Source organism: Vombatus ursinus, unplaced genomic scaffold (assembly GCF_900497805.2).
Source record: "Vombatus ursinus unplaced genomic scaffold, bare-nosed wombat genome assembly UNPS02014768.1, whole genome shotgun sequence".
In the NCBI taxonomy this organism is placed as follows: Eukaryota; Metazoa; Chordata; class Mammalia; order Diprotodontia; family Vombatidae; genus Vombatus; species Vombatus ursinus.
Window position 1 is genome coordinate 2,868,328 of NW_020954546.1, and position 15,788 is coordinate 2,884,115.

Here is a 15,788-nt window from a genome sequence, read left to right on the forward strand (position 1 = left end):
TTATTTTGCATTTCTCTTTGTTGTCATTTAGAATATTTTTCATAAGGTAGTTGATAGTTTATATTTCTCTTAAAAGTTTTATTGTTGCTTTTTTACACCTTAATCATTTCCATTTTATCCTACCTCTTGCACCCCCTCCAAAAAAAGTAAAAACCAGCCCCCCCCCCCCAAAATGCCCACATCTGACATTTACACCACACTCCTCACTCATAGTTTTTATCTCCTCTTTTGAGACGAGTACCATGTATTTCATCAGCATTTTTCTGGGACTGAGTTTGGTCATTATGATTAATTAAGTATCCTATATATTGTTTTCCTTGTTCTGCTTATTTTACTCTGCATGACTTCACACAGATCTTGAAGTTCTTGTAGTCATAATTTTCTGTGATGTAATAATATTCCATTCCATTCACAAATCATAATTTGTTCATCCATTTTCCAAATGATGGGTACTGACTTTGTTTCCAGTTTTTATGCTCCCACAGAAAGTGTTGCTAAAATATCTTGATATAAATGGGGCTCTTCTTGGTGCCTTTGAGTTCTGAGAGAACGTATACATATATACATACATGCATACATATATTTCATCAGCATTTTTCTGGGACTGAGTTTGGTCATTATGATTAATTAAGTATCCTATATATTGTTTTCCTTGTTCTGCTTATTTTGCTTTGCATGACTTCATGCAAATCTTGAAGTTCTTGTAGTCTTATTATTTTTGCTAGTTAGAAGGATGTGAGGAGATATTTCAGATATGTTTTGGTTTGCAGTTTCTTACTATTAGTGATTTGGAGCATGTTTCATAGTTGTTGATAATTGTAGTTCTTTTGAAAGTGCTTGTTCATATCCTTTAACCACATGATAATTTAAGTAAACTCAAGAATCTTGCCCTAGGGCAGATAATGGGAGGGAAGCTGAGGATAGATTTGATATGAGCACAACTTAATCAAACAGGGTCTTAGAAGAGGAAAGAGGAAATCGATACAAAAGAATGAATGAAGTGGAAGAAAACACAAATCCAGTGAAAGAGAATGGCAGAAGAACGAGATAAGTAAGTAAAACTTAGGGAAATAGAACTAGAGGAATTTAGAAAAGAGTGCCGAAACAGAGCCCAAGGCATCTTAATGACCAGTGTTGGCAGGAGGCCTCCCTCTTCTACCCACTCCAACTCCTCCGGGGCAAGGAGATACAGCTCCTTTATTTTGCTGGAGAAAGAGGGAATGTTTCATTGTTATTCTTTGATATAAGGAAAGCCCAGTGGGTCTGTATTGGTGAAGGAATGTATCTGGAAATGACTGTGTTATAAAAACAAAAAGCATCAGGAGCTCTAAAAAGAAAAAAAAAACCATCCATTGTATATAAAAAACATACCTTTAAATTAAATGAATTAATAGAATTAAAATGAGCAGTTTGATCAAAATTCAAGGAATTTTGTGTCAGGAATTTATAAGAAACTAGAAAGGTATAATCATGATTTCTGACAGGGCAGGAATAAATAGTTGTCCTTAGGATTCAATTTGCCAGGCACAGTGAAATAGTATCACTATTCAACACAATGGTAATAAAAATTCTTTCACTATTAAACACATATGTACCAAATAGCCTAACTTCTAAATTCATAAAAACTAACCACATTGCAAAAAGACACAGAGCTAGATATATTTAACATAAAGTTAAACAAAAAGAGAACCAGAGAGCTGAACGAAATGTTGGAAAAATTGGACATAAAAAGTTTTATCTTCTGAATAGGAATGGGATATACCCCGCCATGATACCTTTACAAAAAAATGTGCTAGAGCAACAGAGAAGAGCAGGTAGGTGCTGCAGTGGATTGAGTGCCAGGCTTCAAGTCAGGAAGACCTGAGTTCAAATTTTTTTTTTTGGGGGGGGGCAATTGGGGTTAAGTGAGTTGCCCAGGGTCACACAGCTAGTACGTGTCAAGTGTTTGGTCAGAGGCCGGATTTGAACTCAGGTCCTCCTGACTTCAAGGCCGGTGCTGTATCCACCGTGCCACCTAGCTGCCCCCTGAGTTCAAATTTGACCTCAGGTATCTACTACCTGTGTGATCCTTGGGCAAGTCACTTAACCCTGTTTGCCTCAGTTTCCTCTTCTGTACAGTGAGCTGGAGAAGGAAATGGCAAACCCCTCCAGTATCTTTGCTTAAGAAAATCCTAAATGTGGTTACGAAAAATCAGACACGACTGAAACAACTGAACAACGGAGCACAGAGAAAAAATAAATGTAAAAAGGCAGAAGTGTTGAACACATCCTTTGTGGACCATAAATAAATAAAATTGGTGATTAACATAGGCAACACATGTAAAAAATACTGATCTAGATGGGCACTATCTATACCCTTCATTTCTTCTTTTGGAAATTGTTAAAACTCCTTGGTACTGACTAAACGATAGAATGGTGGATCAGTGGAATAGGTTAGGTATTTGAGACACAACAGTCTATGAATATATTAATCTGCTATTTGATAAATCCAAAGACTGCAGCTTCTGGGATAAGAAATCACTATTTAACAAAAACTTCTGGGAAAACTGGAAAATAGTATGGTAGAAATTGGGCGTAGACCAACATCTTACACCCTATACCAAGATAAAGTCAAAATGGGTACAGGATTTAGATATCAAGGCTGATACTATAAGCAAACTAAGAGAGCAAGGAAAGTTTACCTTTTCAGATCTATGGAGAAGGGAAGAATTTATGACCAAACAAGAGATAGAGAACATTTTGAAGTGCAAAATGGATAATTTTGATTCCATAAAATTGAAAAATTTTTGCACAAAGCCAATGCATCCAAGATTAGGAGGGAAACAGAAAACTGGGAAAGAATTTTTATTACCGTGTCTCTGATAGAAGGCCTCATTTCTAAAATATATAGAGAATTGAGTCAAATTTATAAGAATACAAATCATTCCCCAGTTGATAAGTGGTCAGAGGATATGAATAGGCAGTTTTCAGTGGAATATCCTTTCATTGTTTATGTATTGGGAAATAGCTCCTAGTTTAAGATATTTATATGAATTCTGTATCTTAGGTATCAAACTTGTCAGATGTTTAATGCATAAGGTTTTTTGTTTGTTTGTTTTTTGTTTTCCTACTCACCAGCTTCTCTTATTCTGGTCACATTGATTTTGTTGGTGCAAAAACTTGAATTTTATATAATTGAATTTGTCCGTTTTATTTTTTGTGATTTCCATCATCCCTTGTTTGGTTTTGAATTCTCACTCTAACAATTGTTTGAAAGATACCTCCTTTTTTCCTGTAATTGTTTTATTATATTTTGTAACCTTTAGGTTGCTTATCCATTTGATGCTTATGGTATATGGTGAAAGATGCTTGTCTAAACCTATTTTCTGCCTAACTTCTTTCTGTTTTCTCCAGAAATTCTTGACAGATAAGGAGTCCTTTCCCTCAGTAGTTTGTGTTCCTGTGTCCTGTAGCCTTTTTTTTTTCCCCCAGACGCACATTGAAGCAGAAAATCAGAAAAGGAAACAGTAATTTAAGTATCTTTTGTCCTTTCCCTTTTCCCATTGGGAAAGGATGAGATTGTGTCTTGCAGATTTGTTTCGTTTTTTTGTAAGCACTATTTTTAGTTTTGTTTCAAGTTGCCAGCTATTGTGTAATGCGACATCTGTTCGTGTGGTCAACTGTTCGTAGAGGTGGTGTGCCTTGTACCTTTGCAGGTTGTTGAATGGGAATTGCGGAAAGACAGTGAGAATTAGGAAGGAGGCCTAAACTGTTTCTCTTGTAGCCTCATGTGATGATAGAAGCTAAACTAACCAGCCCTTGGTCACCTGGAAGACTTAATGGCACTCTTACTACCCACAAGACTGGACCTTTCATATCCAGAGATGATAACGCGAATTGTTATCTCTGAGCAGCTATGAAAATACTCCTCTGACAATGAGAGCTCTATTGCACATATCCAGAGGCCGAGGACAACAGAAAAGAAGACTGCATTTAGAGTCGGAAGACCTGGATTTGAGTCCTTCCTGTCGTTTATTGCTTCTATGACTTTGGGTAATCCGCCTCTTCGGGGCCTCAGAAGTTTAGACCAGATGATCTCTAAGATCATTTACATCTCTGAATATATGCTTTTTGACCCTCCTCTGATCCACAGCTGAAAACAGTTTATATCTTTCCTCAAAAGACTGTTTATTGGTTTTTAACTGCTTGTAGAAATTTGGTTCCCGACTCTCTGAACTTTGCCACCATTTCTCAGATGCCTTTTCATTCTGCCCCCACCAACACATGGGCGCACGCCTTCTAACTCTGGAAGGTCCTTCTGGCCCCCTTTGCCCATTGGCAGGTTACTCCCAGAACCTCGATTTGGAAAGCCACCTGTCTTTCATCCTCTTGTCTCCACTTCCGCCTCTCTCATTTGTGCCATCACATCCCATCTTTCCATCTCCTGCTTTTTAGCTCCCTTTTATGCTTTGTCTTCGCTCGTGAGAATGTAAGCTTCTTGAGGGCAGGGACTATTTTCTTTTGCAGAAGGGAGTCCTTTCCCCCAGTAGTTTGTGTTCTTGTGTCCTATAGCCTTTTTTTTTTCCAGACGCACATTGAAGCAGAAAATCAGAAAAGGGAACAGTAATCTAAGTATCTTTTGTCCTTTCCCTTTTCCCATTGGGAAAGGATAAGATTGTGTCTTGCAGTTTTGTTTCATTTGCTTATATTTGCATTCGAAGAACTTAGCACAGTGCCTGGCACCTAGTAATCCCTTAAATGCTTGTTAGCTAGAGTCTGGTGCTCAGCTGTGACTGTGCTTCTGGGGCTGTGTGGTGCCCCTCTGATGGCTGTATCCCAGGATAGTTGATCTGCAGTAGCCGTTTTCCAGCAGCCACTGTCTAATGCCAGGTCTTCTGAGGTTTTGTTTCACTGTCTTTTAAGTCCTTCCTCTGTCGTCCTTGCTTGTGGTGCCCTATTTCAGATCACCGCACAACAGCAGCTTGAGTATCCTGCTGTGGAATCCATGTAAGGACCTCCTGATGTAAGGGCATGTAACTTAGTGATAGGAGAGTTGAAAGCAGAGGCAATTGTGAAGCAGGAGTGTTTGGATGGATTCTTGTGTGAGAAAGAAAAAAGAGATATATGGGTTAGTGAAATAAAGTCTAAATAATAGACTTAAATCTAGTTACCTGTGGGAACTATAACAAGTTTCTTTGAGCAGAAACTAGGAAGTTAAGGCAAGTTGAATGTCATAGAGTGAAGATGTGGGCTTTAGGAAAGAGATGGGAAGATGAGTAAATAGAAAAAACTTATGGAAAAAGACAGGTGATGAAAAGATTAAACATTTAGCACTCCTGGTTCAAGAGGTCATCAGAAAAAATGGGTTCGCAGTCCTTAGCACATAGTAGGCACTTAATAAATGCTTGTTGAAATCCCAGAAATGGAGCCGTTTCCAAAGGATGAAAAAAAAAGCGATGACAGAGGCCTTTGAATAAAGGAGGGAATGACCATCATAGAGATGGAAAACAAGAAGGGAGGCTCCAGCTTCCTCTGACAATGTCTGAGTGTTCTAGTAATGTCAGGAGCATAGATGCCCTGCTGCCCTCCCTGCTTATGGAAATGAAGTGGGAAGTAATGCTTTGAGATCAATTCTCTTTTTTTCTCATACTGCTCTGTGTTCTTAGAATCAGCTGTACTGGCATCTCCTATTCAAGTAGATACCCATCAATGCTTTTCTCTAGACTAGGCTATCCATTAACTTCCTGATACCAACAGCGAGTTATTAATTATATAGAATGTGGAAAAATAAATCACCCAAATTTCTAGAAAGCTTGACAAAAAGAGGCAAAGGTGTAGGCTATGAAAAGATAATCTCTTCTTTGACCCTGGCCATTTTCCATTTTTTATTCACTGACTCTGCCTCTGATAATTTAGATTTTTTGAAAGAAGTGCATCATGGGGCAATCTTTTGATAGGAAGAGGAAGCTGGATGGTAAGGATTTTTCCCAGTGGTGTAATGGGGTCTTACAGAAAGTCACCCTGGGATAAATGGAGAGATACTGGTTATCTGGGGAAAGTTAGAGATGGCGAAGGAGGATGTGTGTGAGCGCCGAGTATCTGTGTGTGTCATGGTGCATAAAAACCCTGTGCCACCTGGAAGAGGAAAGGAAACCAGGTTACACATTTCCAGACACAGGCTTTCCTTTCCTCCCCTTGGCTCTATCAGGTGTCCTGATTCTCCCTTTTTGCTTCCCTGGCAGGTGGCTGTAAAAAATAACATTGACGTCTTCTACTTCAGCTGCCTCATCCCACTCAATGTGCTCTTTGTAGAGGATGGAAAAATGGGTGAGTGCGGCTTCATTCTCCCAAGTGTTTCTGTGCCATCGACATCCCTGTGAAGATGACAGCTTCTTCAGTGCCACAAGTTATTTCAGAGCAAATCCAGGGCTTGTGACTGTCTTCCAGCTGTGCTGTGCCTGTTAGTAAATGGCCTCAGAGATTGTGGTCCCTACGTGCTTTGTGGTCTCTGACCAAGAAGCCCCATCCTCATCTGAAACCACAGTTTTCTGTGATTGATGACACAAGCAGCTGCCCGCTGTGCCCATTGGGCCCGTATGTCACTCCAGAGTCAACCAGTCAGCTGGGATTTATTAAGGCCTTGCTCTGTGCCAGGCATTGTGCTAGGGATACAACAGGAAGCAAAAACTGTCCGTAGCCTCAAGGATCACAGCCCAGAGGGGAGACGACCTATAAAGAAGGTGGTCTGAGCAAAGGGAGCGCTAGTAGCTGGGGAAGCCAGGAAGGCCTTCCGCAGGAGGAGGCCTTGGGCAGAGTCTTGAAGAAACCAAGGGAAACCCAGAGGTCACAGTGAGGGAGCAGGGCAGGCATTGGCACAGCCAGTGCAAAGACATGGAGATGGGAGATGGAGAGTCATGTTCTTAAAGAACTTGGAGTATGCTGGTATAGATGTGAAGGGAGGAGAGAGACGATGTAGCTTATTGAGCACAGTGTGATGTGATCAGACCCATCCTTTTGAAAAATCTCCTTGGCATCCAAGTGGAAGATGTATTGCAGGAGGGAGAGACTTGGAGCAGGGAGGCTGGTTAGAAGGCAGCCAGGTGAGAGATGATGAGGGCCTGAACTAGGGCGGTGGGTGTGGGAATGGAGAGCATGTCCAAGAGATGTTGTGTTCTGTAAGCTTCATCTGGATCTGGGCTATTAAAGCAGCTTCATAGCATGGCATCAGGTTGGGTCAGAGCCCAGGCTTCAGCCCTGGTGGCAAGCAGCGGCCTTCCAAGTGAGGCCTGACTTTCAGGAGGAATTTGAAGAAGTAGTCACAGAGCAAAAAGAGAGCTCATGCCTACCCTCACCACGGTACGCAGGCAGGGGCGTTGTCTCCACAGTAGCCACACTTAGTCTTCTCCACCCTGCCCCCTCCCTTTAACCTTCTGAGCCGGGAGTTAGTCCTTTAGGGCAGTTAGAATCTAACCACTACCCCGACATCGGCAGCAGGGGCTGTTTAGGTGCCTCTAGCCTCCCCCACCTAGCCACCCTCAGCACATCTATCCTTTGCACTCAGGTTGCCTCTTAGAGGGCAGGCCCTGTGGTCCGGGGCAGTATGCAGTGAACAAGAGCTTTACCTCCGCTCTCTTTGTTTTGGATAGGACAAGACTTGAGTGTGGAAGTTTATAATGTACATAATTATTAGTGCAGGAGTACTACATAACTTCAAAAGAAATTAAAAATAAACCTATTGGGGTGTGTACTCAAAAATTCTTTACTGATAGAAGTGTGGTCAAAAAAGTTTAGAGTCCACTGGTAATGATAATAATAGCTAACATTCCTATAGCACTTACTGTGTGCCAGGCACTGTGCTAAGCACTTCAAATTATTAACTCATTTGATCCTCACAGCAACCCTGGGAGGTGCTGTTATTATCCCCATTTTACAGATGAGGAAACTGAGGCAAGTAGAGATTAAGGGACTTGCCTGGAGTCACTTATCTAGGAAGTGTGTGAGACCAGAATTGAACTCAGATCTTTCTGACTCTAAGACCAACACTCTATCCACTGCACCACCTAGTTCTAAAGTGCCTCCATAGTGTAGAAAACACTTAATTGGTAATAGTGTTGAGTGTGTGGCTTTGGAACACTACCAGATTACAAGCATTTTTCTCCCCCTCTGTTCCTAAATTTAGAGCGCCAAGTCTTCCTTGCAACGTGGAAGGACATTCCCAACGAGAACGAGCTGCAGTTCCAGATTAAGGAATGCCACTTGAATGCTGGTGAGTGACTGGCCGACCTGCTGCCCTCCTGGGTTACAGCTAATGGCAGTTCCAGGCTCTGCCCTCTGTTCCTTAATTTCTTTTCTGGCTTGAGGTTGGTCTGCTCCTTTGAAGTCTGACTGAGATTCCGCCTTGTGTTTGTTCACTCCCTCCTTTGCACAGTGCTGGCTCTTTCCGTACCCTGCTAGTCCCAGTGCTTCTGGCACACGCCACTGAGAGAGGGAATGTGACAGTTCAGGGAAGAAAAGAAATGAAAGGCTAGGCTTTTGTTTCTCATATGTAGCCTATTTCTTGAGGGTCATTATTGAGGTCCGTGCTAAATCCTCAGTACTTTCAAATGTTGATTGAATTCTATGTAATCTCTTCTGATAAAATGCTACTGGAGTTAGAGGCTCTGAGTTTTTCAGGAAACTTAAAATTTTTGGTTTTTTCCAAACAGATATGGTCTAGTTACTTTTGATTCTAGTACCTTCAGAAGACCGTCAACCACTGTCTTAGCTCCAGGTGTATTTTCCCACTAATAACTATTGTAGTAGATGGAATTCCTGTTGTATTTTGATAGCCCTGTTTTTTCATTCTCTTCAGAATTGCCAGGTGTCAACCTGTTCTTCAAGTAAATCTTTAGCCTAGTTTTCTAATGTCAGTTTATCCCTTGGCAGACAAGAACAGAGCTTGAAATCCTTCGTGAAGAGTTCAGGCTTTTAGCCCCTTTTCCTGTAGTTCACACTAACTAGGATGATGGTGGTTCTCTGTTGCATTGTTGTTTAATGAGTCCTCTTTCAGTGACTGAGGAAGAGAGGGCCCCCACTTGCAAATGTCAGCGCCTCTGAAGTCTGCTCGAAGTGGGAAATGAAGTGGGTCATGGCCAACAAGTCGTCGTGCTCAGCTGCAGAAGAACCTGAATTCTGGATTACTTGGCTACGTTCTGGGTGCTTTGCAGATCTGAGAATAGTGGTGGCAGTAAAGCTGTCAGGGGATCCAGGGCAAAAGGGAAATGAAAGAGCAAGATTTGCTTTGTTTTTGTTTTTTCCTCCATAAATGGGGCAGCTGGGTGGCACAGAGGATAGAGCACTGGCCTGGAGTCAAGAAGACCTGAGTTCAAATTCAGCCTCAGACACTTACTAGCTGTGTGATCCTTGGGCAAGTCACTTCACCCTGTTTGCCTCAGTTTCCTCATTTGTAAAATGAGCTGGAGACAGAAATGGCAAACCACTCCAGCATCTCTGCCAAGAAAACCCCAAAGTGGGTCATGAAGAGTTGGACCTTACTGAAACCACTGAACAACAGTAATCAGTGGTAATCTCTGTGAGTGAAGTGGAAGTCAGAAAGATCCGGTGTGGATTGCCAGGTAAGAAGAGGCCGCTTGACTTGCGAGAGGAAAACCAAAAGCCATCATGAGAAGTGACCCTGTGCTGCGTGTGCCTGGGAACATGTTGCCTCTGACAGTGCCTGTTTGGAGTGCCCCTCAGAGAGGAGGCGTCTCGGCTCTGCCAGGAGGAGGTGCAGTCTATGCTGAAGACTGAAGCTGCCTTTCAGACAGAGGTGTTTCATTGTTGCTCCTTTGTCTCTAGGTCGCCCCCTTGCCTTGGCTGTTCCACGCACTCCATGAACTCTTTTCCATTGTAACTGCTCTTTGGCTAGTGGCAACATAAATCTTGGATGACAGAATCTCCTTATGTTCCCTTAAGGACATCGACCATCTTTTCTTGTTCATTAAGTCACTGATGCTGCTGGAAGACTGCTTCTTAAAGCCTATTCCTGAGTAGGTGGCCTGCCTGCGCCTATCCCCTGCGGCCCAGAGGGAGCTGACCTGCATGCTCCCTGCCAGACAGAGGAGCTCTCTGTTCAAGAAGGCATTGTAAGTCCCCAGTTTTTGCAGTATCTGAATTCAACACTCAGAGTCTAGCTGTGAGCTAAAAATACCATTCTGCCCAGCTGATCTGCCCTAATCACAGCAGTAGCAGTTCTTTAAATAGAGCAGCCATGCCAGGGTTGAAGTCTGACAGATGGAGTCAACATACCGAGGACTTCAGGGGGCCATAGACCAGGCCTGGACCTTGGCTTTGACTAGCTTACTTCATCCGGAAGAATAAATAAACCAGAGTCCACTTGCCCAAGGCAGCATGTAGTATTTCAGTTTAGTAGTCACATAAAGGGATGTAAAGAGTAGATCCCTCTTTAGGTAAGTTTGCATTTCTTTCTGTTTTTCAGTTATATCTTCCATAGGAGTCCTTTGCACAGTTTGAAGAAATTGATTTCCATGTTCCTTGTCCCCTGATATACCTCTCTTTGGGAGGTCTCCGGCCCTTTTTTCTCTTACACATAAATATCCAGGTATATGTCTTTTTTTTTTTTTTTGGTGAGGCAGTTGGGGTTAAGTGACTTACCCAGGGTCACACAGCTAGTAAGTGTCAAGCGTCTGGTCTGAGACCGGATTTGAACTTAGGTCCTCCTGACTCCAAGGCCAGTGCTCTATCCACTGTGCCACCTAGCTGCCCCCTAGCTATATGTCAAGAAGGAAGGAAGCCTTTACTGTAAGCCATTTTACTAACCTCCTTTGTCCTAGTGGTTTATTCCCTTTTGAAAGTGTAGAGATTAAATGATAATCTAGTTAGCTTGACTTGAATGCACTTTATGAAAGCATTTGTTGTGGCCCAGAGTAGTGGGGGGAAAGGTAGTTTTATTTCTTTGTCCCCCCTATAGCTTATCCTACCCTTCAGTTAGATCCATTTCTAAAATGGAAACTCTACTCTGTAGTCAAAACTTAATTTAGATTAGTAATTCAAATAGTAAGAGGCATTCTTTTTATCAGGTCATGGTACTGTGTTTTGTACTTCCTGATGTACATTGCACTAGATGGAAAATGTAAATTGTCAGGCCCTTTTCTCTAAAATAAGCGATCCTACACTCTACCTTAATTGTTGTCAACAGAGGTATGAATAAATGGGGAAGAAATTCTAAAAAGCTAGTGTTAGTGGCCCTGTTTTAGCCATCTACCTTGCTTTGTTTCTCTCTGCCGAAACCACGATACACAGCTGTATCTGGACGCAGGGCCAGCTTCCGAGGTGGAGAAATTCCAAATGCTGCAAACTTAGATCCATTCAACTTTTGCCTGTCCTACATAGCTATTGGCCACATTTTCCAGTTTGGGGGGAGGTGAGAGAGAGAGAGAGAGAGAGAGAGTGAGTGTGTGTGTGTGTGTGTGTGTGTGTGTGTGTGTGTGTGTGTGTGTGTGTTTCAGTAGGCAAGTCATGAGAAATCTGCAGACTCTTCCTATGAAGCAGACTTTCTGCTTGTGAGATGAGTGGAAGATCTCTTGTTCATTTTTCTCTATTTCCCTGGGAAATGAACAGGAGTCTTGAAAGTTAGGAATAGTTTTTCACAGCTTCAAATAAACCCTGTCAAAAGGTGGAAGAAAAGAAAGTAGCATTAATGAAACATCTAAAAATACACCAAAGAGAGCAGAGGAAAGTGCAGCCTAGGACACTGTCAAGCAGGGCAGTGTGGATACCATGTCACTATGTTATATTTAATAGATACTTTTAAAAAAAGCCAAGTTGTATATAACTAAGATTCATAGTATTAGATGTAATTCTCTTTTTATTATGTTCCTAGCATAAGGAAATATTAATCTTTGTTGATGACAAAGTTTATAGCAATAAAAAAGAAGTTTTTTTTTTTTTAAGAAAAGTAAAGCGTTGGGGATCGTGCCTTAAGCCAAACCCCAGCTGACAGTAGTGTCTTGCAACCTGGCTGGATCAGTTAACAGAATGCTGGCCAGAGCAGCTACCTCACCCCTAGAAGATCATTTAAAATGACTCTTATCTAAGATATAGATTCTGAAGTCCTAAACAATGAATGCTAAAAGAATGATCCTATTATGAGCCAGGCTTGACATTGGATGACTAGGAATAGGCAGTGTTTTGAATTTTTCCCATGCTTTTATCCTAGATTATGTATATATTTGGAAAGATGTGTTCATAATATGGCTTAAAGTGTACATGGGGAGTGGGGTGGGGATAGTTAAGGTGATAGCTTCTATTCCTCCCCCACCCCACCTCCCCCCCCAAAATAGAAGAGAAGTAACACCAGTAGTGCTTATAACTTCTAACTTTGCCTTCTGAAATAGGACTTCTTTATTCTTAAAGGTACTGCTTTTAGCATTAATAAAAGCCCTGGATGTAAAGGAGAAAATTTGTGTAGGAACTCTATATGAGGAAACTATAACATGAACCCGGACTCCTGTGCTGATCAAACGACATTTGAGTGCATGTGTACTTGTGACAGCACCAACTGCAGAACAGATAACTGCACTGTTGTTGTTGTTATTCAGTTGTGTCCGACTTGGCAAAGATACTGGAGTGGTTTGCCCTTTCCTTCTCTGGTGGATCTATTTTGTCAGGCAATCATAGGTTAAGTGACTTGCCCAGAGTCACACAGCTAAGAAATGTCTGAGGCTAGATTTGAACTCGTCTTCCTGACTCTAGGCCCAGTGCTGTATTCACTGAGCCACCTAGCTGCCTCCCGCAACATACTAGGTGTTTAATGTACACTACGCAGAATGCACATTTGGGCATCAATCTTGCACCAATAAGAATTTTTTAAAAAAATTCATTCAGCAATATTTACTGAAGCCTTCTCATGTGCTAAGCAATGCAAAGACCTGTCCTCAGAAAGTTTACTTTCTAATGTATTAGAAAGAAAATGTCATGAAAGTTTTTGGCCAGCCTCCTACAAGAGCTAAACACAAGACTCAATAGAATGGGCTTAACCAGGGCAGAATGGTGATGCCATAAACCTGTTGGACGTGACTGCCTTCCAGATCTTTTGATCATCAGACAGCCTGACATCAAGAACCACTTACTTTTTTCTTGGTGGGCAGAAACTTTCTGTTCTCCTTCCTGGCATGATAATGTCACAGTAATTCCAATTGGTGGTCAGCATTTCTCCAGTATTGAACTTTGTAGTTTTCTATTTTAGGTCAGTCATGCTGTTCTTCTTTTTGGAGAAGCTTGGTGGCTGACTCAAGATCTTATCAGAAGCAGGGCTTTCTAAGATAAAGTGCGCTGACTTTGGGTTTCTTGAGCCCAGTGCTTTCCGGGTTCTCGGTGTCTGAGCCAGCACAGCCTGAAGCCTGTGGCTGAGCACAGTCAGAGGACAGGACCTGGCCTAGGGGATGGGGCAGCTTTTCCATTTGGAAGCAATTCAATTCGACTTCAAGAAGTAATCTAGGACCTGCAGTCACCATTCTCTCCCCCATCACCAGTGTGCACAGGTAATAATCATCAACAGAGATCATCCTTTTCTCATCTTTCTTGCTCTGAAGTTTGAGGATTCTTCCTTGGCTGTCAATGGGCTCATCTATAGATTTCTCTCCTTTCAGCAGACAGGCATCAAGAGTTCATCAAACAGCAAGCGTTCATTAAGTGTCTACTCTTTGCCAGATACTGAGATACAAAGACAAAAATGAAACCATCTTCTTCCCTTGGAGAGCTTGCACTCTATATTGGGGGGGGGGTGGCCTTTGAACTGAACTTTGAAAGAAGCATCGGAGTCTGAGAGGCTGAGGTCAGGAAGAAGTTTGTCTCAGATGTGAGGGATGGCTGGTGGTGTGGGAAGGAGCAGCCACAAGGCCAGGACATAGAAGAAAACTGGAAAAGTTGTTTGGAACCAAGCTGTGAAAGGCTTCAAATTAGAGAGAAAGTCACTGTCCTTACCCTCTGGTACTTTGGAGCTGTTCCAGTGACCTAGAAGGTGCACAGACACCATCTATTCCTTATTCCTGGGTTAGCGACCAAAGCCTTCCCCCAACAGCCTTTGGCAACAACTGTTCCAGAATTTCATAGTGAACTACTTATCACAGTATCAGGCTTCCTCTTGGAGCCTTTCTTCCACATAGCTTATCTCAGTTTTAATTTGATGCTCTGGTGTTCTAAAGGGACCTTTTGCCTGTTCCTAAAACCCTCACTCCATGGGGAGTCTCTAAGTCTTGCACCTTCTAAACCACTAAAACTTAAAAGAAAAATTTCAAGGCAAATGTACAACTCCAAGTCATGCCGTCATCTTACCTGTGTGGATTAAGGAGGGATGGCTCCAGGTACAGTGGCCATGGCTCTGCTGATGTCACAATGGTGACCAGCAGCAGATCAGTATGTGATACTAGTCCACTACCCTGTGTGTATTATGTGCATTGTCTCTCTCTCTCTCTCTCTTCAAGTGTAAGTTCCTTGAAGATGGGACACTGTCTTTGCTTTTGTACTTGTATCCCCAGCATTTAGCACAGTGCTTGGCACTCAGTAAGCACTTGCTTTTCATTCACTGATTCCTCTAGTCCAACATCCTCATTTTACAAAGAGGCCTGAGGTCCAGAGAGGTTTGACTGGTAGGACCTTTCCCCACAAATCCCTGTGGTCATCTTGTGCTCAGTCCATAGGGCTGATTTGTGCAGTGATGTCTCAGGATGAACCTCGTTCTGTGCTCTGTATTAGAATCAGACACAGTCAGAGAGCCTGCCTACTCCCTCCATGTTGCTATTAGTGAGAAAAGAGATTTTGAAGTTTGTTGAATCTTCATGTCTTCAATCTTTTCTTCTCCCATTCCTTCCATCTTCTGGCAATCAGAATACACAGCCTCCCTGAGCATCCTTCCCAGTACTAGCTGTACATTCCCTTGACTCATGGTTGAGGTGAGGGAGTTGGAATACTCCTTGTTCCCTTGCTGTTTTCAGGGTTTCCCCACTACCTCTATCCTCTCCTGAGTTCCGTACAATCCATATCTGCCATTCAGCCAAAATTCTGGTAGCTGTTGTCTACAGACCTACGGGACACTCCTCTTCGTTCTTCAGCCAGTTCAGTACCTAACTCCATCTTTCTGTCCTCCCCAGCACCTGCCCTCAGACTAGAGGCCTTCACTAGAGAAAGTGGAGAAAATGACACAACCATTCTGGTTGAGTCCGCTACCAGTTTATATTATTACATAACTTCAACTGGGCCCTCCCTGCTGCTAGGCAATCCTACACCTCCTGTACCAACTCACTGTTGCCCTCTCCACAGCAGCTCTTCCAAATCTTGTCATCCTTCATTAAGCCTCCCATGGCTCCCCATCCTCTTGCCATCTCAGCTGAGAACCTCACCTCGTATTTCACACAAAAAATGTAGGCCGCTCATCATGAGCTCCTCTTCCTCCAGCATCCTTGTTTCGTATCACTCACATTCCTTCAGCCCATGTAGAAGTGGCTTTACTCCTTACCAAGGCCACCCTCTCTACCTGCTCAGGCAGTCCCATTCCACCCTCTCTCCTCCAACAGGTTGTCTGCTCTGTCATTCCCTACTCTATCGCTCATTTTCCATCTCTCCCTCTCTACTGGTTTATTCCCTACTGCCTATAAACATGTCCATATCTTCCCCAATCTGAAGAAAACATTCACTTTTCCCTTTGATCCCCATTACCCCTATATTTCTTCTGCCCTTTGTAGCTAAACTCCTTGAAAAGGCTCTTTATAATAGATGCCTCTAGGTTTTTGGGGTACCACTCTCTCCTGGTT

General features: G+C 42.5%; 1 protein-coding gene across 3 annotated transcripts in view; it reads left to right on the forward strand.

The window, feature by feature from the left end:
• Positions 1–15,788, forward strand: part of AP2B1 (adaptor related protein complex 2 subunit beta 1) — a 130,837-nt gene that overhangs the window by 108,920 nt on the left and 6,129 nt on the right. For all 3 annotated transcript variants that reach the window (XM_027862486.1, XM_027862485.1, XM_027862487.1), the window contains 2 exons: positions 6,222–6,306; positions 8,159–8,245. In XM_027862486.1, the coding sequence (XP_027718287.1) occupies positions 6,222–6,306; positions 8,159–8,245 (172 nt within the window). The remainder of the gene's footprint in view (positions 1–6,221; positions 6,307–8,158; positions 8,246–15,788) is intronic.